Below are 26,440 nucleotides of genomic sequence, written 5' to 3'. Positions count from 1 at the left end.
TGCACTGTCTGGTCAGCCCTAGGAGCGGTGAAGGGCTGGAGCATGCTCAGTGACGATGGAATCTTTTAGCATTAGCAATTCTCTACTGAGCATGTGCAAACTAAGATTTTTTTTTCAAAGACTTATAAATTGGCCAAATTTGGGCAGATTTTACAGGGACAGCAAAAGGCATATCCCTGATACAAAGACCAGCCATATTTCAAATCCCTGCTCCAAAGCATAGGTGTGGTAGAGCTGGTCAAAGAAAAGAGCTCAAGATGTATTTTTTTAAAAATATGAGCAAAACAATGTTTTCTCCCCTAGCCTTGTTCTTGGCAATAACTGGACCATTTTGCCTTAAATTTTCTTGAAAAAATTCAGATACCCAGCATGGAAAGTTTCAGCTGAAACGATTAAAGTTTGGCAAAGTTATATGCAACTGAACACAGGGTCTCATAATGGAAAATGTTGGTCAATCTTAATAAGCACTGATACCAGCCCTATCTGGAATATAATGACTGAGAACAAAAATTATGAAACTATGAGCTAAATCCATGAATCCTACCAGTAAATGTTCAGCATTACTGTGGGTCATTTATACCTTTGCATTCCTACTTAATCAAAACAAAAAGTAAAGTCAACACAATTGCAATTTGAACCAGAATGTTAAAATTTCATGTCTTATGTCGTGTCAGAGAGAAACGAAGTTCAAATTATTTAAATAAAACAAATTCCCTACCTTGTATTACCAACATCTTAAATTATTCAAACAGGAACTTTCTCCATTTCACTCAGCTTGGACAACGGACACAGACCAGTCAGGTCGTCTCTTGTTTTCATGTGCTAACACGATGTTGCGGGGCTTGGACCAAACACATTTACATGCTACAGAATCAATGGAAGGGGATGTTCAGATCAAAACATGACTTACTTTAGTTAAAATCTCCCATTCTAGTCATATTACATTTTGTAATTTTATATATATATATATATACATACACACACACACACACATACCCACACACCATATCTATTTGCCTGAAAGTGATTTTTCCCCCCAGATATGCCAAAATATGGTTTTAGTTAACTTAATCCTTCAAAAAAAAATTTTTTTTAAGGTATTCTTTCATTCTACCTGCATAAGTATCTGGGAAGTTAGAATACAGCCTAAAGGTTTGGTTATTCTTATTGCAAGGAGTTATTTATAGGATTGCAAGCCAATGTTTAGACCTACTTTCAATCTTTAAGTACCATCCAAAAAAGGTTTAGTATCTTTTTTGTTTTGTTTTTTAACTAGAGGGCCATATTTTGAGTTGGGATAAGTTAGCACAACTGCACTGACTTTACTACACCAGCTGAGGTTCTGATCCAGAATTCCCAATGTTATGTCTTCACCATAATCCCTCACCACCCTCAGTTCCCTAATTACTTTATAACGTATCTACATCTACACTTTCCTATGCTTCTAGAGTAATGAAGCTACTTTAAATTTAATGTTGTCAAAATGCGAATCTTAAACAACATTTTCTTCACAGAACAGAAATAGCATACAGTGCCTACCTGGAATAAAAGGAATATATTTTGTACATCTGTTTATATTTCACACTGTCGGTCTCTGGGCACTCCTCCTCCTTCTATGCACAAACAAGTCCCTTTAATCTTATATGACTTGAGAAGACAATATGTTATAACTGGCAAACCTAAAACAACCCCAAATCAAGTGAAAGCCAGAGTTTGATCAAACCCAAACCCATCTATGTCATGAAGTGTTGGTATTTACATTGGAACCATATAGCCAATCCTAGGTTATGCCCCAATTTCCGGCACTATTTTCTCCTCTGAGTTTTCCTTGTGTAATGTAACTGGCACTTTATTAATGTACTATTGACACAGTGAAGAGCATTCTTAAATGTAACACTAAGAAACACTACCAGCAACATAACAGCATCAAAATTATGGGTCCAGTTCACTTCACGGCCAGAGGAACCCAAACTCCAGCACCCTAGTGCACCAGGAGTGCAGGTGGTACAGGCTACCAGTAACACCTGCTCTCCTGAGTGCCCAGGCCCAGCGAGTGCAGCCCCCAAAGTGGGTATTGCTTGCCTAAGAGGGATCCAGAGTGGTCAACTGGAAAATGTGCTCATTAAGCCTCCATCAATGAGACTCCTATGGAGCTCCAGACAGATTTTAAAGCTGCCTTTCCCCATTGGAACACCTGCAGGAGAGTAGCAACGATTTCTCCTCAGCCACTGGTGTAAGTCTAGCTTAATAGGAGGGGTTGCTATTTGACTCTGGAAACTTCTTTCAAATGTACTGATACAGCAAAGAGGTGAAGGGCCTGATTCCCCGCTGTTACTCCAGTTTTACAGAATGGTTCTTCGGTGGAGTTCCACTAGTGCAGAAGCGACGTGATGCAGTGAAGTATCAGGTCCCCAGTCTTTCACTGCAGCCAAAGACATGCAGGACAGAGGTGCAGTAACAACTGTCTCAACCAAACATGTCAAGTCATTGCATTCTTGGCATCTTGTAATCTGAACAGTCCCAAGATGCCTGACAACTTAAAGCTACACCGAGGGATCACTTTTCCCACCACGCAAATACAGCCAACTCCGTGATAGAAATATGGCAACTGTTCCAGAACCAGCTTTCCAACACTAACGCTAAACATAACTTAACGTGGGAAGTGAAGAATATTGTATCCTGTTGAAAAGCCAGGGGAAAGTCATGTCGGTAGAAAGTAAATGAGTTATAATCTGGCCAGAAGACCCCATCATGGATTATATATTGTATATTCTGAATATACAATATGTAATCCATATAAAAAAAATAAATCAGGAATCACTTTCTCTCATCCAAAAAAAAAAGCACAGAACAATTTTCCTTAACACCATGATAAGGCATTGGTTTAGAGAGAAACCTGAATCACCAACATCACTTCTTGCAGCATTTAGGTGTCTGGGATTGGCTGTCGGCTACACTGGCCTGTTCTGACCCTAACCATCTTGTGACACTGCACCACATCACAACTGGAAGTTTTATACAGATTACCAAGAAAGGAGATTATCTTGACACTTTTGCTGTGTGCTCCCTTTGATAACACGTTTTACTAGGTTACGTTTACTGTCTTTGTCTTGTAGGACTAGCTAATTTCACCCACCTACCCATCCGCATTTGTACAGCTTTAAAACCAAATTATGTCCTTACATTCATGAGCAACTCCCCAGTGGAAGTCAATGGGAACCACATGCACACCTGAGAGGTAGTTTCAGCTCTTAAAACTTGTTTTATTCTGCAGATTAGCTAAATTATATATGTATGTATTTACTGTAGACTACAACTGATAAAATCTTTCATTTGTAAGCATAAAAAGTTTAATTGGGAAGACCAGGTGGAAGAAATGGACATCAAGTTTTAAGCAGAATATCACAGTTGATCCAGTATTCCTGATCTTGCTGAGAATACTCCATCCATCCAAAAATGGTTTCATTTTTAGCAGAGACAAATCACTATCAAGAAATCCCATAAGCCAATTTCAATAGCATATAAACAGAGTATTGTTGTTGCACTGTCTAGACACACAGTTGCTTGCAGCACCTCTGAAATTCATCAAATGGATATTATTAATCATGCTAATTACAGCAGTGCTCAAGGGCCAACCAAGAATGGGGTCCTAATGTGCTAGGTGCTGTACAGAGTAGTAAATTACTCTTGCCCTGAAGCACTTACAATCTAACTAGACAAGACAGACACAAGGTGGGGGAAGAGGTAAAACACCCAAGCAGAGTGAACAATGTGATGGCACCAAACTGCATGTTCTATGATTTGTTGGGAGGGATGGGGGTTTAGGTCAGGGGAATCATCTAAATGGGGGCAGGGGAAGGAAGGGTGAGAGGGGGACAGGACAGATAAGAAGAGGACAAGAGAGGCAGGTGTGGAATAAAGCTGCGGTGAAGAGACTGTAGGAGAGGAAGAGGGTTGTAGCACACAGCAAATCAATCAGCACATGGCAGAGAAAGTCCAGTGAAACCTGTGGAAAGTTCTCTGAATGTCCAAAGGTCCCTGCCCCCAAAAGATGGGGTGTCTGGCTGGTTCCTCTCTGCAGTTTTTCCCCCAAGACTCCTTTGTGGTGTTGGTGGGGCACTCATCTTCCAGCTTCACTGGGGATGTGGTGAGCAGACACCTCATTCAAAGGGGCAGGAACTTGGCAGAGCACGGGGAGAGGTGGGCGAACAGACCCGCCCAGGAGGCCTGGGCAGAGTAACAACAACAAAAGATACTCCCAGTGAGAACAGCTGACTGAGCGGAAGGAAGTGAAAAAGGCTAATCAGATTTCTCAACCATTAAAATCGAATACAACACAAGTGTAATGCAGAAGTGTTGGAGAAGTCCTGGAAACAGCCCTTCAGCATTCAATGTATTTTGCGCATGCAAATTCTAGAAGTTCATAGTAGGAGTTATACAGTTAACCACACAGGGACTCTTGATATTTAGCAGTAGAACTTTTGATATGGCTGAAAATTGCATTAATACCTTTATATAGAAAAATACTATGTAAACACCACCATGAACACTTGTTTTTACCGAGGGAGGAAATAATGAAAATTGAACAAACAGCAGAGCAATTGCAAGAACACTCAAGTAACGTACAAGCTAACATTAAGCAAAGGTCACCATTTGACATTTACTATACACTATTTGCCAGACCTGGCCAGATATAATCATCTGCCACACTTACCCTCTATTTCTATTATTCTAATAAACTCCAAGACCAATTGCTTTAATAATATGTCAAAAATACAATATATGTTAAGTAGACCATAGCCTCCAAGTGTCTCGTATGGGTGCCTAGATATGAGAACCTAGATAGCTAGAACTTAGCAACCTACTGTGAATAAGCATCAGCTGACATACTGAGTCTAGCAAGCAAGTCTAGCACCAACATCACACTATCAAGTATTAAAGTAGATTTCTATGTTCTCTCAGAGCGAGAGGCGGTTAGAAACTAGAAAGACATGATTCATTTGCAAAAAACGTACTTAACCTGAACTTTCCCCACATGTTCGTAAAAGTAACTATTTCCCCGTATGGTACTTCTTATGCCATGAATTCTTTTCCTCAAGGAAGAAATTTTAATATATTTTAACATTAAATTCTTTTCATTACTTGTAGAGTGTCAGACTTAGTTTGACAGGTGTGCCTTGGGACTGAACTTCCCCATCCAAAGAATAAGTATTCAAGGAGACTGTGGTAGTGCAAACTTCCCTATATCATCCTCTAAGAGTGCTTAGACATCAAATTGGACCCATAGAGCTCAAAAGAGTACTTCTACGACTACTCAATATACGTCTCCACTCTAAAATTCTCTGAAAAGACTCTGGGTAGTAATTGGGATGTGACCACCTGGCCCACTAGGAACTGGACTGAAACCAATTCATTTCTGCAGACATTGAAAGGCCATCATCAGATAAGTATGTTCAAATCACTAGTAACTCAGGCAAATTTGAATATGTGACCCAGAGGTGAAGGGCTCTATATCCTATTACCAATCACATGGGCCATCTGGTCCCTCCATTGCAAAATTTAACACATACACACACACAAAAAGGTTCATGCAGCATGCATCAAAATTTATCCGATTTAATTCTACAAGTTGTTTTTAGAACAAAATGATTCCCAAATGACTTCAAAAGAAATCAATAGACTATATTCAGGATTTCTCCCCCTTTTATTGATTCCCATTTACCATGGTTTCACAACAGCTTTTCTTCTCTTTGGGGGAAATTACAAAGAAATCAGTTGCAATGATAGTCATTTGCCTTTAATTTTACACTATCAAGAAGTGTTTCTGATTTCCATCTCTCTGAAATTGCATTGAATCTATGAATGACCTGACCACCACCCAAACCACCTAGGTTGTTCCTACTCTTATGAAAGCTGTTAGCCCGGACAAAGGACTTCTGTTGTCACTTACCATACAGGCTCATGATCATGGTGCCTTACAAAGGTAACTCCACCATTGTTTAGTTAATCAATGCTTACAAAATAGCATCAACATCTTCAGGATAGTTGTTTCCTATTCAGTATATTTAGCTGCACAACAGCACAATGCATTTCTCATTTAGATAATGAACTCCCTCCTACTCTCCTAAGCATGCTCATTCAAAAGATTTACCATGCCTGGGAAATGCACAGATTACATTCCGATGAACGTACATTTTCTTGCTATGGTTTCAAAAATGTCCTGCCATAAGAAGTGTCAGCAACCCCTCCCCCACAGGAACAATACATCAGCCCCAGCAGCCCCCTCGTCCATTAGCAGGACAGAGCAGCAGCACCTGGGCTGTGTTTATTCATTGGCTGGTAATGAAGAGCTCTTTAAATTTGCAGGACCCTGCCATCTCGGGTGTCCTCTCCCTAGACACCGGGTGAGGATCACATCCAGTGCAGCCAGATCCCCCCTCCCTGCCAGCGCCTGGCTGGGCCGGGGCAGCTCAGTCAGCCCCAGCGAGGAGCACGATCCCCACCCCGCTCCCGGTCGGCCCTTGGGGGGGAAGCGGGAGAAAGGAGGCCCCTTACCTGAGCTGTCCATGGTGCTGCTGCTGCCGTCCAGATGCTGCGGCTGCGGCTGCTGTCGGGCCGGGCTCCGGGCTGCGGCCAACACGGCCGGGATCACCCCTTGCTTGCTGCCGCCGGCTCGCTCCTTGCTGCCCCCGCAGAAGTCACCGTTGCTCTCCACCAGCTGCAAAGATTCGTACCCGTCATTGCTGGGCTTTTTGCGGTAGCTCCCGAGCAGGCTCATGGGCGAGTCCGAGGGGGGGAGGCTGCGCGGGCAGGGGCGGGAAATCGCACGCGCCTCGCCTTCCCCGGGGGCAGAAGGGCCGCCAGGAGCAGCCCTAGCAGGGCCCTGTGTGCTGGGCGTGGGCCGCCGGCTCCGCTCCCCGGCTCGGCGCAGGGACTCCACCGGCGCGGCCTGAGCACAGCGCTCCCCGGCGGCCGCCACAGCCCAGCGCTCGGTGCTCGGCGCCCCTGGCCGGGAGCCAGCTCCTGTCTGGAGCCCGGGCCCGGAAGCAATCCAGGGGGCGTCTGGCCCGGCCCGCGCCCTGCCTCTCGCGGCCTGGGCTGCGCGGCACCGACAGGGAGGGGAGGGGCACGCATGGCAGCGGCCCCCGCCCGGCAGGGCAGGGGAGTGGGTGGGCCGCTCAGCGGGAGTGGGGGGGTGGGGGTGAAAAGGCCTAATGGCGGCCTGGCTCAGCCTAAGGCTAAAAAAGCCTCTTAAGCCTTTCTCCTCCCCCCCCCCCCCCCCGTTTTAAAAGGGTTTGAGGGGGGTGATTTCAGCCTTAGGGCCAGAGTGCTCGCGGCCTCTGTTCGAAAATTCTGTCTCACGTGTGTAACACCCCCCCCCCATATATTATATTATCTACACACACCCTGCGTATTATCTACATACACACCCCGCACATACACCCTATGTATTATCTCCATACACACCCTGCACATACACCCTATATATTATCGACTCATGTCTTCTCCGCTCTTTATTCTGAACTCAATTTTCTCTTAGCAGTCAAGGAGTTAAAAGGAAAAAGAAAACTGAGAAAGTCTCTCTGATTCGGAGCTATAATTCACCTAATCTAACCATGCCAAGGACTGTAAAACCACAGACAAACTGCAGTCACTGGCACTGCCAGGATACTTGGACCAAACCCCCTCAAACAAATTACACCGGACAATTCTGTCAATGCCACCTTTCTCGCCACAGGGCTTAGACTAAATTGACAGTGGCAGAGACATAAGAATGTCCATACTGGGTCAGACCAAAGGTCCATCTAACCCAGTATCCTGTCTTCCGACAGTGGCCAATGCCAGGTGCCCCAGAGGGAAAGAACAGAACAGGCAATCATCAAGTGATCCTGTCATCAAGTGATCATCAAATCATCAAGTGACCCTGTTGCCCATTCCCAGCTTTTGGCAAACAGAGGCTAGGGACATCATCCCTGGCATTAATGGACCTATCCTCCATGCAGGGGTGGCCAGTCCATATAGGCGAACTAGGCAGTCGCCTAAAGTGCCAAGTTAAATGGGGCGCCTAATTCGATGAAAAAAATCAAATGTAAAAAAAAAAAACGAAAAAGACGAAAAAAAACCCAAATAAAATAACAATGATGCCATTATTTCAATTCCCGTGCGTGTACGGAGGGAATATGAATTATAATTCATTTCTCTACATTTCTGATAATTTATTAATATGTCAAATCTTTTATTTACTGCAAAAATAAATAATATTTTAGCGAAAAAAAATTCAATTTGCAATATAGGGTCAAGATGACCCACTCCGCAATTTTGATAAGCAATAACTCAGCCACAATGAAACACATCTGCCAGCAGCAAGAGCTGCAATGTTAGTGACACCTAACTTGAATATACATCAAGGTCGCATAGCCAGAAATTCATATAGAGCGGAGATATCGCAAGTTGATACATGTCAAACGGTCGTTTTAACACACATCGCAGGTAGATGGTTAAGAATCGAGCGAATACTGTGGAAAATTGTATTTCTTGGTGCCAAAGAATAAAGAATAACGTCTTTCAGCATTATAAATCCAAAATGTGAGTATCTTTAAGCGTTATTAAACCTTAGCGTTATTATCGGGCTGTATAATTATGAACTTTTCTTTGTTATAACTGGTTCACATGTAATAAATAAGGTCCATAAAAGAAAAGTAATAGTGTTAACGCTTAATAGACTATGAAAGTGATGATGTCACACTCCAAGCGGGTAACTGTGAGGAAGGGGATTACTTTCCAAACAACCGGTGTTGGGTTATAACGTCGAAAAAGGTCATTTTGTTTCCATGTAAACACTGTAACTAACTGTTTAAATAGGTAAGTGAGTGTATGTTACTAATCATTGAATCTTTAAGCAGTGAAAAGACATGTTGGGATGGCTGCAATGTGGTTTAAACCGCCAACCATGTGGTGGGTGTGTCAGCCATCCTTAAAGCTATAATGCTTGCAGTCGGGAGCATAGTACATAACAATATTCAAATGCCCCATGATAGAAAGAGGAAAAAGAAAACCCTCAGGAGCTTAGTATCGTAAACAAAAGGCTGAGAAGGAAAAGAACCAAGCAAAACAGCAGGGATCCTTCTTGAAATATCTTCTCTTTAATCCAAATAAAGATGGAAGCAGTTCACAGCATCCAGATGAAGGAATTTTACTTGGAGAGGAGGTTAGCTCACATCCGCATGGAAGCAGTTTGGAACATCAAGATGAAGGTATATTACTTCGAGATGAGGGTAGCTCACATCCACAAAAAAGCAGTTTGGAAACTCAAGATGATGGAAACTTACTTCTAGATGAAGGCAGCTCACAGCATCTGATATGGAAGTGGAGAAAATTTATTCACCTTCAGAGACACATGCAGACATTGAAGTAAATGAAGTAGAAGGAAGAAAGGATGAGGAAGTTACAAACAAGTTACAGTATGGCGACCCAGCTTCATGGCCCAGATGTGATGACAGTGTGCGGCAAATTCTCATGGAACATGGACCCAGACAAGTTCATGAATTTCCCTTCCTAAGGATGGAAATAAAAGAAAATTCTCTGCTCAGCATTACAAGAGGAAACTCATTAATGGGGAAGAAATTCATCAAAACTGGTTACAATATGCAGTGTTGAAGGACTCTGTGTTTTGCTTTTGCTGCAAGTTGTTTAAAAATCAAGCAATTGGTACATCACTTATTGAAAATGGTTCGAAGGACTGGAAAAACATATCTTCAATTCTCTCTTCACATGAAAGAAGTACAGAACATTTGGAATGTTTTCAAAATTTGAAATAACTTGAATTACGAAAAAAAGGAAAAACTATCAATGAAGAAAATTTACGTGTGATGAAGGAAAAAGAAGAATATTGGCAACAAATATTAGAGTGTCTGATTGCTTTAGTGAGAGTTCTCAGTGGGCAAAATTTAGCATTCCGCGGCCGCTGTAAAAATGAAAAATTATACACTCTAGGTAATGGAAACTTTTTAAAATTTGTTGAATACCTAGCTTTGTTTGATCCAGTCATGAAGTAACATCTACATAAAATAACTGATCATGAAACATAGGTTCATTACTAAGGAAAAAAATATGTAGAATGAACTGATTCAAATCCTAGCAAATGTCATTAAAAAGAAAATTGTAGAAGCTGCCCATTCTGCAAAATACTTTTCAATAATACTGGACTGTACACCAGATGTGAGTCATGTTGAACAAATGATGCTTTGAAGCCTCTTTGCTATGAACTTGGAAACATTTATGATGCCCTAATTGAAATTTCTGATGATACTACCTTTACTGAATCATCTGGCAATATGGCACGTTCAGATGCAGAAGCTCTTGCAAATGGCCTTTCCAAGTTCAAATTTGTGACTTCACTCATTTTGTGGTATAATATCTTTTTCAAGTTTAATCTCACTAGTAAGCAGCTTCAGGAAAAGAACTTGAACATACATTCTGCTATTCAAAAACTGCAGCAAACTAAAAATATTCTGGAGGAATTCAGAAGTGATGAAGTGTTCAAAAGAACACTGGTAGATTCTCTCAAGCTTGCTGAAGAAATAGACTTTCCAACAGAATTTGAACCAGAGCCAGTTCGCATTGGGCAAAAGAAACAGCAGTTTTCGTATGAAGGACGAGACACACCCATTCAGAACCCAAAGTGAATTTCTACTTTGCAGTCCTTGATACTGCTATTCACTCGGTTGATGAAAGATTTCAACAGGTGTAGCAGCTAGAGTCAATATTTGGCTTTCTATATGATATCCACAGCTTGCAAAAGAAAACAGCAAAACAGATCAGAAAATTTTGTATAAAACTGGAGTCAGCATTGACTCATGAAAATTCAAAAGACATTGATGCTACAGATTTGTGTAGTGAGCTTCAGGCTTTTTCAAGACAACTTAAGAAACATTCCACTCCTGAAGAAGTACTGAAGTTTGTTTGTGAAAATAAACTCTCAGACATTTTTCCAAACATTTGTATAGCTCTACGCATTCTTTTAACTTTGCCAGTTTCTGTAGCTAGTGGGGAACTAAGGCCTGGTCTACACTACCCGCCTGAATCGGCGGGTAGAAATCGACCTCTCGGGGATCGATTTATCGCGTCCCGTCAGGACGCGACAATCGATCCCCGAATCGACGCTCTTACTCCACCAGCGAAGGTGGGAGTAAGAGCCGTCGACGGGAAGCCGCGGAGGTCGATTTTGCCACCGTCCTCACAGCGGGGTAAGTCGGCTGCGATACGTCGAATTCAGCTACGCTATTCGCGTAGCTGAATTTGCGTATCTTAAATCGACCCCCCCCCTGTAGTGTAGATGTAGCCTTAGCTTCTCAAAGTTAAAATTGATAAAAACGTATCTGCATTCAACAGTGGTGCAAGAGAGACTTGTTGGACTTGCCACAATGTCAACAGAACGTGAAATAGCTGGAAAACTGGATCTAAAAGAACTAGTGACTGAATTTTCAAAACTTAAAGCAAGAAAAGTCATGTTTTAAGAGCACAGAGTGTTTTTTATTCGGAGTGTTTTGTAAATACAGATTCATTCTTCATTGAAGAGTTTTCTTATTTCTTTCTATATTGGATGTGGTGGTAATGGCAGTTAAAGCAGGATAGCGTAATGGATGATTTTGGATTTGTAATAATAAAAATTATAATTAACATTTTTAATGCATTTTTATTTGAAATCGGACTGAAATATCATCTAGCTGTCATCTACAAATCTATTCTGAAAGTTTCATGTCTCTATTTTATCTGATCTCAGAAACATTGGTTGGACAGATGGACGGATGGACAAACCGAATAATTAAGCCTCTGTTTAAAAAAACCCGCTTAAAATACAAAAGGAAAAAAGGGGCAAAATGTTTCCCAGTTTACCAAAAACCTCACCCTAGACCTGCCCTTGGTGTTTGGGGGTGGGGGTGCCAATTGCACAGTTCAACTGGGGTGCCAGTTGCTGGCAGCTAGTCTAGGGCCGCCCCTGCCTCCATGAACGTATCTAGTTCTTTTTTGAACGCTGTTATAGTCTTGGCCTTCACAACATCCTCTGGCAGGAGTTCCACAGGTTGACTGTGCGTTGTGTGGAAAAAATACTTCCTTTTGTTTGTTTTAAACCTGCTGCCTATTAATTTCATTTGGTGTCCCCTAGTTCTTGTGTTCTGAGAAGGAGTAAATAACACTTCCTTATTTACTTTCTCCACACCAGTCATGATTTTATAGACCTCTATCATATCCCCCCTTAGTCATCTCTTTTCCAAGCTGAAAAGTCCCAGTCTTATTAATCTCTCCTCGTATGGCTGCTGTTCCATATCCTAAATATTTTTGTTGCCCTTTTCTGAACCTTTTCCAAATCCAATCTATCATTTTTGAGATGGGGCGACCACGTCTGCACACAGTATTCAAGATGTGGGCGTACCATGGATTTATATAGAGACAATATGATATTTTCTGTCTTATTATCTATCCCTTTCTTAATGATTCCCAACATTCTGTTAGCTTTTTTGACTGCCACTGCACATTAAGCCGACATTTTCAGAGAAGCAGATGTTTTCAGAGACACAAACAATTTTTTTAAATGTTGGCTCTCTCCTCCTTCCCCTCCTCTCCACTCCCAAATAAATGTTAGGAGAGTTTGTTTTGTTTGTGGAAGGTGCTTATTTGATAGCCCTGGACCATGAAATCCCGAATCCCTGAGTTTATGCTCTTCATGTTGACAGTGCCACCGTCCTGAATGTGTGCTTTAGCCCAGTTTTAGGGTTACCATAATGCAGGTGCCTCTGTGCTGAGGCTGCCAAACAAACAGCTAGTTCATGCCTACTGTGATGGTGGATTTTGTGGTGTGGATTGGATGACCCAAGCTGATTTCATATAGACCAAGAACCCATCTGATGAGACCAATGCAGGATAGGAAGGATGGCGTAGTGTTGGCATGATGGACTGGGGTCAGACTACACTAGAATCACTGCAGCTGTGCCACTGTAGTGCTGCTAGTGCAGATGCTCTATGCCAACAGCAAGAGCTCTCCCATCGGCAAAATAAATCCACTTCTGCGAGTGGTGGTAGCTATGTCAATGGGAGACGCTCTCCCGCTGACATAGCACTGTACACACCGGTGCTTAGTTCGATGTAATTTACGTGACTCGGGGGTGGCTTTTTTACATCCCTGAGTAAAACAGGTTATACCAACATAAGTGCTGGTGTGTAGAAGCCCTGAGACTCAGAAGACCTGTCTTCAGTTCTTGGTTCAGATACAGACTTCTGGTGTGACCCTGGGCAAATCACTTAATCTCTCTTCCCTATCTGTAAAAAATGGGTACATTTCCCTACTTCACAGGGGTGTTGTCTGAATATAATCCATTAATGACTGTGAGGTGCTCAGATACTGACTACAGTGCTGAAGCCTATGTGAGTATCTAGATGCAGAGATCGCCAGCCCAGACTAGGTTAGAATGGGTGGTGGTCAAGTTGAAATGTTTGATTTTTATCATTAATTGCTAGCCTGTCTTCTGTTTGCTCTGCCCAATTTATTTTTAGACATTTGTATAGGTGGATTTCTCACTGTATAACACAGAGGATTGTCTTTGAATAATACAATAGTCAAATGTTACTCTGCATTTATATTTTAAGCACCCTAGGTAGTTCATGTTTTAGTCATTTCCGTTTGTAGTGATCTAGGAGTGTAAAATCTGACATACAGACTATAAAAAAAAAAATAAAAAAAAAGTTTAGCCACCATGAAGCTTGCACAGCCTACCAAAGCAACCAAGCAATGTTATTGCTTTACATGTGGGCCTCCCCACATCCTGCCCTACTTGTTGTTTCATCACCATTTGGACATAGCAAAACAAATTAAAACAAATTGTGTTTTCCTGTAAAGCAGTAGTCATGAAAGCAGTAATGCCAAGATGAAATTCTATTGCAATTCCCACAATTTGAGGTATTAAAGACACTTGGCTTTCAACCTTATGCTTAACACGTCATGAGAGTGGGCAGCTGGTACAATCATAACTCGTCATGTACTATTGATTATATAACTCAAATTCTATATTGCTGGGTACAGAAGATTCTAGGCCACAGATGCACCTATGCAAGGAGAACACACGAGTTTGAAAGTGACAAAATAAAGGACACCATCTCCAAAGATATGTAATTTGGAATGAAAATCAAAACTAATTCTGCAGTAGGTTTGCATAAGTTCTGCCCCTTCGTTATATTGTGTTAAAATACTGTATGAAGTAAAATGCAGAGAGCAAATCTCGCCAATATGCTTCATGTGAGAAATATGTTGACAAGAAACCAATCTGAATATCCAGTAGAGCAAAACTCATGTATTTTTTTCAATTAATCTTGACTGGATCCGTGCAGTGTTGAGAGACACACCTCACATGAGGCAGCCGGTAAATCCTGAATGATTCCTATGCTGCCCTTATGCAAGCTGTGAATGTTTGTACAATCAGTCAGAGTGAATTTATTTCTGTTTTCTTTATTCAAAAATACCAAACTGGTGTCCCTGCTCAAAGTGCGACTATTCAATTTTTGCAGTGTTTTCTGAAAGAGTTCATGGTCCTGTTAGGGTATGTCTACACTACCCGCTGGATTGGCGGGCAGCGATTGATCCAGCGGGGGTCGATTTATCATGTCTAGTCTAGACACAATAAATCGATCCCCGAACGCTCTCCCGTCGACTCCTGTACTCCATCGCCACGAGAGGTGCAGGTGGAGTCGATGGGGGAGCGGCAGCAGTCGACTCACCGCGGTGAAGACACCACGGTAAGTTGATCTAAGTACGTCGACTTCAGCTACGTTATTCAGGTAGCTGAAGTTGCGTAACTTAGATCGATCTCCCCCCCTCTCCCAGTGTAGACCAGACTAGGCCTTAGTCCTTGAGTAAAGCCTAGCCCAAGTTGGAGTGGAATAGCCATAGTGCCAGCTGCCCCACTCCAAGGGGAGGGACATCTGCCTTGTTTAAGCAGACTGTTGCCTAGTGCACTTACTGATCTGTTTTCTGTTATCTTTGTCCAGTCGTAGCACAAGAGCATCAGTAAAGGTGGAGCCAGACCCTAAATCTTAACTCATCCTGGACAAGTAAATACTGAGAGTCTCTACTGGACACTCCAATACACAGCCTTTCCTGTTATAAAGTGCAGTGGGAACCTTACTTTGAAGTCATTTTTCATTAAACAGTTTCACTGCAAGCAGAGGTTCACTGTAGCTGGAATTGTAGCTTACACTTCACTATGCACTGAAACAATTTGATATTTGCTTTAGACATCATTAGAAATGGAGTTTCCCTATATTCAAGTTTGTTATCAGGTTCCATTGAAATCTGCAGCACATGTTTTTCTGGCCCAACATTTACATTTCCAGTATTTTACAGGCATGTTGTACTTATATTAGACAAAGCTTAATCCATGATTTTTCTATCAGTTCTTTCCTTCACATTTTGTAAATGAGGGTGGGGAATCCACAGAGGGATCCATCCTCCATGCATGGATCCCCCCCTTGTATTAATTAATTATTATTATTATTGATTTTTTTATTACCGTAGAGCCTAGGAATCCTAGTCATGGACCAGGATCCCATTGTGAGAGGCACTGTACAAACACAGAACAAAAAGACAGTCCCTTCCCCAAATTGCTTGCGGTCACCTATGTTGCCACCTTTAGTTCCCTCACTTTTCTGCAAAGGCCCCTTCACAGGGTGGGATTTGACCAGGGTGATGGTAGCCCCATGTTTGGTGAGGCCTGGACACAGGGATATGCATCATGCCCTGTGGACAACTTAAATGAAGAGATAGTGCAGTCTAGGGCCATATAATTTATTTTCCCAGAGATCCCCTATAAGATGGAGTGCAGAAGGAGGAGCCATAACTGGTCCTTGGTATCATAATTCCAGGGGAAAAGCAGAAGGATATTTGTCCTCCCTTGAGGTCTATATAAGATCAAGAATGCCATATAAGGTTTAAGTATAATTATCTACATCATGCAGAATTCCCAAAAACTGTACACAAGAGAAACAGAGCACGCTAGAGAAACTCATAAAAGTGTCAAATAGCTAGTGATATTAAAACTTTGAGATAGATAGTATATTCATGTTTGAACACAAACACCATAAGGTGCCATAAATAGTATGGGAGTTGGTAGAGACCTAGGGAGGCAGCATGCTCCAGTAGCTAGGACATTGGACTGAGAGTCATAAGAAATGGCCTCTATTCCCTGCTCTGTCGCTGACATGCTATGTGGCCTTGGGCAAGTCAATTCACCTTTATGTGCCTCCAATTCTTCGTCTTGCCAACTGCAAGCTCTTTAGAGCAGAGACTTATGTGTTGCATAAGAATATGAGAACGGCTATACTGGGTCAGACCTATGTCCATCTTGACCAGTATCCTGTCTTCCGACAGTGGCTGGTGCCACAGACTTCAAAGGGAATGAACAGAACAGGGCATTTATTAAGTGATCCATCCCCTGTCATCCAGTCCCAGCCTCTGGCAGTCAGAGACTTAAGGTATGTCTACACTGCAGTTAGACACCAGTGGCTGGCCCATGCCAGCCAACTCAGGCTCGTGGGGCTCAGGATAAGGGGCTGTTTTATTTAAGTGTAGACTTGGGCTACAGACTTGGGCTTCGGCTGCAGACCAAGCTCCGGGACCATCCCACCTCTCAGGGTCCTAGAGCCCAAGCTCCCACCTGAACCTGAACATCTACACTGCAATTAAATAGTCCTGTAGCCCGAGCCCCACAAGCCTGAGTCAGCTGGCACAGGCCAGCCGTGGATTTTTAATTGCGGTGTAGACATACCCTTAGGTATACCCAAAGCATGGGGTTGCATCCCTGACCATCTTGGCTCATAGCCATTGATGGACTTATCCATCATGAACTTATCTAATTCTTTTTTTAACCCAGTTATAGTTTTAGCCTTCACAACATCCCCTCGCAATGAGTTCCATACGTTGACTGTGCATTATGTGAATAAGTACTTCCTTATGTTTGTTTTAAACCTGCTGCCTATTAATTTCATCGGGTGACCACTGGTTTTTGTGTTGTGTTTATACAGTGCCTCGTACAGTGAGGCCGAATCTCCACTGGAAGCTTTAGGCAATAGAACTAAATTCTATTCACTGATATATTTCTTCACTGATATATTTCAGCTGTACATTGCTAAGAAAAGTATGACTCAATTTAACGAAGGTACAAGTATAACTTGAAAGTTAGTTTGATATCTTAAACGATTCCTTTACAAAGTAAATTTTATCCATAGAAAATATTTATCAGCTCAAAAGTTATTCCATTATGAACAGTGCTAACACATCACATTGCATAAAGGCTTCCACAGACCAGAGGTTTCTGAAGCGAGTACATGAACTGTAACTGACTCCTTTCAGAGATGTACATAGGTGGAAAAGTAGTGGTGTGTTTTGAATTGTTGGACACAGAAGAGTGATAGATGTGCTATTTCATAGGAGGCCAGCTCCAGTTCTTTAAGAAAAATAAATCTTTTTACAGAGTAAAACAATTAAATGCAACCCCAAATCTTTTTTTCTTATTTCACTAAACATTTGCCCCAACTTTTTAACTCATCGTTCTCAAATATGTAACATAAAAGTTCAGCTATATAGCCTTTTATTTTATTTAAAGTGAATTTAGTAATGTTGTATTACACCACCGGGGGTTAGGCTCTGATGGCTATAGTTTCAAGCTCTACAGAGTGAACGTCACTTCTGCTACTTGCTTCAGATTTAGAGCCTCTAGCAACACATAAAGCCAAGGACAGTGACCACACATATATGTACAAGTACAAGGTCTAGTCTGTTTTACAAAAGTTTTATTAAAGTTACAATTAAAGTTATGATTACCCATACATATAGAAATCCTATAAAGACCTATGCTCAAGTTACAAATATAGTCATGCTCACATCCTTAACGATATTCTTAGAGTCTGATGGATGCCTTGCCAATTGATCATCAGTAGAGGGATGGTTCCTGCTGGAGTTTTCCCATAGGGAACTCATTTTACCCAATCTGGGAGCTCTCTTTTATCTTGTCTTGCTGACTACACCTAACACTCTGCGCATGTACGTGACGGTGTCCACACTCTTTTTCCTCATTTGTATTGTGTTCCCCAAGAATATCAGGGTACCCCATTTTTAATAGGTTGTTTGTAGACCCTTTTATTCTCATTAGCATCAACACACATAGGGCACCCTGTGATTAGGGCCTGTGTTAGGAAAAAAATGTGCCTCTAGGGCATTTTGGGATCTAAAATTAATCTTACTGCTAATTTTTCCCAATACCACCCATTGGTACATCTGTTCCTGTAATTTTGTGGCATAGGGTCATTCTTTGGTCACTTACTTATGGCAAGCATTTCTTAAGCTTATGGCCTAGTAAGGTTAAGTTAAAATCTTACAGGCCTCAGCGTGTAAGCCTTGCATTTTAGCTCTATGTACTTAGATACCTAATACATACTTATCCCTTCTAACTACTAATCAATCTTATACTTCTATAATCCTACAACTAAACTTTATTTAGCATACAATGATTATGTATAACATGACATATTAGTTAATCACAACATCACACAGTAAATGAATGATAAAAATGAAGTAATTGGCTACTGCTAATAACATTCTCCTGTGCCTTTAGCTAAAAGCCTGCATTTGGAAGAACTTAGTTAACCATGCTATGTAATTTCCTTCCATCTTGCCTTAAAATAGGATATTACCCATACACTTAACTAGTAACATTGATCATGAACAACGCCTATAAGTATCACTCATCATAGTATAACAGCTTCATGACTAACCCAATATCCTAATGTCTGATAAACAGGTCACTCTCTCTGGTTTACAGAGGTGACGGCTGTGAGCTACACCTGAGGAGAACGGATTAAAGTCTATGGCAACTCTAAATAAGGCTAGCTAATTTCATATCTGAATATTTCACTGATCTCTATCCCCTTTAAATATACAAAAAATTGCCTGTATCAATATAGTATTTACATAGGATATTCATTCCCTTTTATTCATTCCCTTTTATTAGTCTATTCTGTAATGAACAAGAAAGTTTTCCTGAAAGTGTAACTCATTTGTAGTCTCAATTAGTTAATTAAATTGGCTCTAAATGCTGTTTAAGATATGTTTTTGTTTCTTTCATCAATGTAGTTCAGAACAATAATACACATGCAATAGGAACTGAGAATCAGAACAAAGCCAACTTCACCCTAGCTACAAAAATTTATGGTTGAAGTTTGTGACTAAATTTTATATTTAGAAAAGACAGTTGAACAAAAGGTGTGTAATTTAAGGAAAATAATTTTGCATCCTAAATCATGAACTAATTGTTGCTTTGATTACTACATTCAGTTCCTTTGAAAAGTATATTTTATTCATTATTCTGTTTTACCATAGTGAAACCAAGTTAGTGAACTTTTGGGGGCACTGTTGAAATATTCACATATTTCAAAACATTTTGGGCTAGTCACCAAATGTTGTTCTACGCATTAAGGGGCTGATCCTGCTCCCATTGAAGCCAATAGAAAAACTCCCTTTGATTGGAGAAGAATCAGGTCCTGATAGCCTCATCCAAAGCAAAAACCTTTCCACTGACTTCAGTGGGCACTGGATCAGGTCCCAAATGAGGCTGGATTTACATTGATGTTTAATATACCTGTGTTTTGTGGAATGTAGTCTATACAAAGAATGCAGCTTTTCCATATTATATGTCCTCAGTTTCCACTGATATGACCCTCTCTGGTTATTCCAACAGATAGAAATATGTGCTATCAATGCCCCGTGAATGAAGCTCATTAAAGTACATTCAGATTTTTCATTCAGCATCTGAAGTGGCTCCAGCTACTAATCCTATTTCAGTTCAGTCAATGAGGCCTAATGAGGCTCTTTCCGTGGATTTCTTGTGTCACAGCATTTTTTATTTGAGGACATATGAGCAAAAAGGGAATAAGCAAATTGGTGGTCATTAAAGCAGCCCTTTTTATGGCAAACTGCTGCACCCCAAGGGTTGCCCAAACCACTAAAGGAATTAGTGTCTGCAGCTTTAAGAGGCAAGGCCCAGGAGAGCAAAGAATGTAGAAGGCAGATGTCAAAAGGTAGAATCCCTACAGCAATTCTGCCCTTGGATACCTGTGACTCAAATTTTGAGATTCTGAAGTGCTCAGTGGCTGTACTTGGAACTCATCCCTGGAAATGCTTATTCAGTGAGAAGTCCCAGCTCAAGCAAGAAGTCACATTGAACTCAATAGGACTTACCCACATGAGTAAAGGTTTGACGGATGATGCCCTTAATCTGGCAACCCATGCCATGCAGCATGCAGTTATTATAGTCTAGTGGTTTTAAGCGTGTAAGATCTGTGCCATCCTCCAAGGAAGAGAACTCCCCTTAGTGAAAATAATTAGTTTAATAAATGTAAGAGGAGAGTGGCAAAGATAGCTTTCCCCTTGTTAAATGTTTAAGGTACTTAGAATCTATAGCATAGTAGCTAGTACATATTAGATAGGGAGGGATTGTATTCCTTCGATTCCCATTTTGTTATTTTGATGTTTAGCGTAGTTAGACTGCAAGAATTTAGCATAGTTAAGATTCATAATTTTTGGAAAGCTAGCAGAATCCTTACTAGCATTAATAAGGCTACCTAATCTAACCTTTTTACTCTAATACCACATTCATCTCTTTGGTATCTGCACTGCATCATTTACATGTTAAAGGTCCAATCTGCTGAGACACTGGCTGCCAGTTCTTGATACCTTACAGAATTAGAGTCCAAGACTGGGTTTACATTCTCTTTCAGACTATTTCAAAAACACTGTCTCTAGTAGTGGTCATTACTGAAGCGACCATTTTTTTTTACACCCTTTAAAAAAATATATAAAAAAGCATGACAGTTTTCTTCTTCAGCTATAATTTAGCACTGTAGATAACTTCATTGTTATACAAACAGTTGGATGACCCTTGAACACTAGAAAAATACTATTTTTTTAAATTTAAAAATAAAATTAAAACCTCCCAACTGGACATATTAGTTCCACTCATGCACATCAGTTCCGTTTCTCAAGGCCCTATCTGAATGCTTGAATAGCACATATATTTTATATGCATCCATCTCAGAGATGTACCGCTGCTGCATGGGACTTGAGCTCCATCACCTGCATATTATGTAGCCCTTTGCGGTAGTAGTAAGATGTGCCTCTATTTGAATTATTATTTGATGGCTTGCGCTAGGACTCCCAGGCTCTTAGCTGCATAGCAGGAAGCTGGAAGCCCTAGCCCTAAGACAGTCTGCGGCTGCCAGAAGCTGCGGACTCTGGCAGTCCAGGCTCACCAGCAACCTACCAGGTGAGCTGGGAGGAAACCAGGCAGGTTTCTAGTAGAAAGCTGCCTGTGTTTGGCAGAAGATTGTTGAAATCAAACTGTTGGTTTACATGAATTCGCATTTTCCAACAAATGTTTCCCTGGAAAATTCCTGGCCAGCTCTACCTAACCCACATTTGTGTCACCCTTATCCATTGTACTATCGGAAACATTTTCAAAAGTGCCTAAGTTGCATTGACAAGTCATGCTTGAAAATGGGGCTTAGGCTCCAAAGTCAGTTAGGCGTGTTAGAAAATTTTACTCTGTCTAAACTCAGGCTCCGAGCCTGCAAACCGTTTAATGTGGGCAGACCCTAGGCCTACGCAGAGTTCTATTGATTTCAGTGGGCTGTAGAGAGCTCCTCCCACAAAGATCTGATCACATGGCCAAGGCCTTAGATTATGAGTTCGGTGGTACAAGGAGCTATGCCCATTTATGACATTTTATGGGTAACAAAATTGCCATCAACGCGGTAAAGCAGTGCTGGGGGGGGGGGCTGCGCACTCTGGTGGATCAAAGCAAGTTCGATATAACGCGGTTTCACCTATAACGCGGTAAGATTTTTTGGCTCCAGAGGACAGCGTTATATCGGGGTAGAGGTGTACCACCAGTGCCAGTCCACCAGTGGGAGCTCTAGCATAGGCTCCAGCAGCTGCCTGCATTTTTAGCAGTCTCTCAGGAGCTGGCCTTTGATAACTTTTCTTCAAAACTAGTCAGACACAGGTGGATTCTGGAGAGCATATAGCCTTCTAGATCAGCTGCAGATGTCTCCAATATATATCTTCTAGGAGCCTTACCCAGAATTCTGATGTCCAATCCACACCTTCAGTGACCTTTCATTGAGGTAAACAGGAACTTTGTATGAGGGGAGCGGGGTCTCAGTCTTGCCAAGAGATTGCAACACTAACTATGCTCCTGTAGACATGCAGCTAACTGATAAAATACGGATACAGGCACCATCCTATCTGAATGGACACCTAACACTCTTGTGGTAGAAGCTATATTTAGTCATACATAATATGAAGAAGCAGAGTCTCATGGTTAAAGTATAGAAGCAGGAGTCAGTCTACCTGGATTCTGTTCCTGATTCTGACACAGAGTATGTGTGTGACGCTGGATGACTCAGTTAACTTCTCTGTACCTCAGTTTCCTCATCTGTAAAACAGGGCTGATACGCTCCTCCTTTGTGTGGTGATCAGAGGCTTCATTAATCACTGGGGAGAGGCTATGCATTGGCCAATAATATTTATGCCGATACACTACTCCCAGGCTTAGTACATGAATAGTGTTTTCAGGAAAATTTTAAATTTTGGAAAGTTTGTCACTGGAAAATAGGTCCCTTTTTCTTTTGGTTCCAATCTAGTACCAAACAATAAGGGCTAGGTAGGATCTGGTGATCTGAATCCTTGTTCCTCTCCTGCTGAAATTCAAAACAATTTGAATTGCTGTTCCTGTTTCGCCCATCTCTAGTGAAAGGTAAATGCAGAGGTGAGAAATGTTTCAGATTTGCCTTTGAACATTGAGACATTTGATTCAGGCATTAAACATTTGTTTTCCCATGTCAGATGAAGCCAGGAGTGCTACTGTAGCAAAGTATAAAACAAACAGGGATCTCAAAAGCCTTGTTGATGTTTATTGGAGCAGATCAAATACCTCAAAAATATTTACAAACATTTAAACCATGAAGTCACTTTGGTGACTATTCAAGGCCCTTCTTATAGTTTTCCACAAACATTTGTATCTGATCTTGGGTTAGCAAGAATATTCAGCGAAAGAAAGAAAGTCACAAACACATTTGCAATTGTACTCATTCAAATACTTGCACCAGAAGTGTTCATTCAGCCATCCTGAAAGTATTTTGTGGTTTGAGAGTGAGTCAGTCAGGGAGCAGATTCATTCCCATGTGACTTATGGTGTTTGTGCTAGGAGGTTGCTCACTTAAGCCTTTCTTGGCAAGTAGTTCACAAGTAATCTACAGAGAGAAATGTTTGTCTAAACTATCTGTCAAATAATTTTGAACAAGTTTGTAAAAATCTACATCTAAACAAGAATGAGTCATGAAAAGAGCAAAGGGCTAGTTTAATAAAAAAATCGCATTCTGAATAGTTGGCCCAGCTCTACTAAGAATCTTTAAAACAATACATCTGAATCTGAAACTCTTCCAGTTCTCTTTCCCTATGGGCCTCCTTGAGCCTTGTCTCAATTGTTATCTGCCCTCAGACAGTACCATCATTAGGTCTTACCTTCACTATGGAAGGCTTTACCATATGCAGAGCTATCCCCTTGACATAGCTTCCTTCCTCATTTCCTGCTAAAAAAAATTCCTCAACATTCTTATGACCAAGGTTTTGTACTATGACCAGTGTTGGCCCCATAATTATTATAATCTTCCTCCCCAACCCTTTCTTTCCTTGTTCTGATATTAGACCTCATTAATGGGTTTTGTTTGTCTGAATTTTGAAGAGTTGTAGTCATATTTTAATCTTGTTAAAACATTGGAGAGGAGGTATGACCTGCTGGTCTAAGTACAAGATGTAGAATTAGAAGATATGCATTTTGTTCTACAGACTGTGACTCCTTGGTCACATCACTTAACCTCTTTGTGCCTGTTTGCACATCTGAAAAATGTATATTTTAAAGCACCCAAACTAACCGACTAGATTTGTGGAGGGTGAGAATTTTAGAAGCACTCGCCGTTGTTCCCATTAAAGTCAGTGGGAGTTTTCCCATTGATTTTAACATGAGCAGAATTAGGTCAATGCGGAGTGCTTTGGAAAATTCCAATTCAACTTACTCAGCTGTTTGCCTCAGTATTGTGCAGCAGTGAGTCACAAAGATTAATTAGCCATTTTGTGTATAAGTAAGGTCTGTAGCTGCACGTTGCATTATAGGGTTTTTCAGTTGTGCTTAAAAGTGCAACCTCAACAATGCAAGAATTTGGGAATCAGTTTTTGCAAAAAAGTATAACTTTGCAGCGCTTGAATTTCTTTTTTAAAAGGGATCATTCTCGATGAAACAGTGCAACTAGCTAAAATAAAGATTAAAAACATCAGACTGCCTTTTAGAAATATAAGCAAATGACTTGCCACTGGATAATTTCAATTCCTGCTGCTGTAATGTTCAGTTTAGGGCACAAAAATTATTGAAAGAGTTTTGGTTCATTTAAGAGAAAAATATTTAAACATAAATAAAACCCAATTTTTTTATTTAAAGAAAGTAATTTCTTTTTTAAAGAAAAGCTTAAAAACCAAGAACCTAATAGATTTCCTTTCGTAGATATTTGAGATCCCTGAGCATATTTGTTCAAATCCAGTTCAAATGTCATTTGATGCAGTCAGCACTGTATGTCCAGAAATCCTCATGACCTGATTTTCAGAGGTGTTAGGAACTTTCAGGTCTCATTGGCTTTATTACTCAGTATCTGTGAAAAGAAATCAGGCCATCTGCTCCCCACTAGCTATGATGAAATTAAGAGTTTTTCTCCTTGGTCTATAAAATGTTTTAATGAAAAATTAGAGAAATGTATCAGATTATTATTCCATCAAGTTTTATATCCTACCACCCTGGCAGTTGCCAATGGCTGATATTAACCCATATTACACCTAGCCTATCATTATTTGTATGGTGAGGTGGTACCGAGAGGCCTCAGCTGAGATCAGAACCTCATAGTGCTAGGCACTATAAAACCCAGAGTAAGAGACAGTCCATACCCCCAAAGACTTACACTTGAAACAGACAAGGAGTCAAAGGGAACATAGAAGCATAAAGAGTTGAAATGACTTGCCTAAGGTTGCACAGCAGGTCAGTGGCACAGCTGGTAACACAACTCAGGTCTCCTGACTCCCAATCTGGTGTCCTACCCACTGAATCACACTGCATCTCAGTCTGCAATAACTATGCGAAGCTGTACATGAGGGGGCAAGTTGAGGATCCTTCCTTACCCCTTCATTTCATCGGCTTCATTGCCTCATTCACTTAGTTGACCTTGCAGAACTGTCCCAAATGGTGATGGTACCTGATCATATTCAGCAGTAGGCCAGAAATGATTAAATGTGGGTCAAAAAGTCTAATAGGGAATGTCCCAAGAAGCACATTTCCTTTACCTCCAAAGAAAGACACAGAGCAGGGAAGAGGCGACAACACAACTAGGAGTGTTAGAAAAAAAAGACAGAAAAATAGAAGTAGAAGTAGTAACCAGCAACGGGGCTGGAAGGCAATGGCAGTTAATCCACTAGTTGTGTTACAAATGTACCTATACACACATACCAGGCTACATCTTTCTTAGTAAAATTTCCTTTTCTTCTATTTTGTCTTTCTCCTGACACTTTCTTTCTCCCACCTTTTGTTCCATCTCTCTTTCCACTCTCTCCCTTTTGCTTCATACAGGGAAGGAACACATGTGGAGAAGCTGTTTATATTCCTTATGTCTTTTAAACTCCCAATGGTGGGGAAGAAGCAAGTTCTTAGAGCCACTGATGCTCCCTCCAGCATGCAGGCCACATTCAAAGGGGCATCTTCAGATCAATTTAGCCTCCATGTTTAGGTTGTGTGAAATCAAGGTTTTGGAAAACCTAAAGGTCAAAAACTTCCATTGCTTTTTAAAATGCCTATTTCAGTGAAATGGGTTTTTTTCATTTAGTTGGTTTTAAATGTTTCCCTGCAGGGTGTATAAAACCCCCTTTGCTGCAGTGCCATAGAAAAGGAAAATCAAAGTAAAACGGACTACAGTAACTCCTCACTTAACGTTGTAGTTATGTTCCTGAAAAATGGGACTTTAAGCGAAATGATGTTAAGTGAATCCAATTTCCCCATAAGATGTAATGTAAATGAGGGGGTTAGGTTGCAGGGAATTTTTTTTCACCAGACAAAACTTATACTCTGTGTGTGTGTGTGTGTGTGTGTGTGTGTGTGTGTCTGTATATACACACACACAGACACACACACACACAGTATAAGTTTTAAACAAACAATTTAATACTGGTACACAGTGATGATGATTGTGAAGCTTGGTTGAGGTGGAGGAGTCAGAGGGTGGGATATTTCCCAGGAATGCCTTACTG

General features: G+C 41.0%; 1 protein-coding gene across 1 annotated transcript in view; it reads right to left on the bottom strand.

Moving 5' to 3' along the window:
• The window catches only part of DNAJC6 (DnaJ heat shock protein family (Hsp40) member C6), a 64,559-nt gene extending 57,781 nt beyond the window's left edge, over positions 1–6,778 (bottom strand). The window contains exon 1 of the mRNA XM_065409659.1: positions 6,556–6,778. Within this exon, the coding sequence (XP_065265731.1) occupies positions 6,556–6,778 (223 nt within the window). The remainder of the gene's footprint in view (positions 1–6,555) is intronic.
• Between the last annotated feature and the right edge of the window lie 19,662 nt (positions 6,779–26,440).

This window comes from Emys orbicularis, chromosome 8 (genome assembly GCF_028017835.1).
Source record: "Emys orbicularis isolate rEmyOrb1 chromosome 8, rEmyOrb1.hap1, whole genome shotgun sequence".
Classification (NCBI taxonomy): domain Eukaryota; kingdom Metazoa; phylum Chordata; order Testudines; family Emydidae; genus Emys; species Emys orbicularis.
The sequence above is the reverse complement of the archived record's forward strand: the minus strand, read 5'-3'. Positions and strand labels throughout refer to the sequence as shown.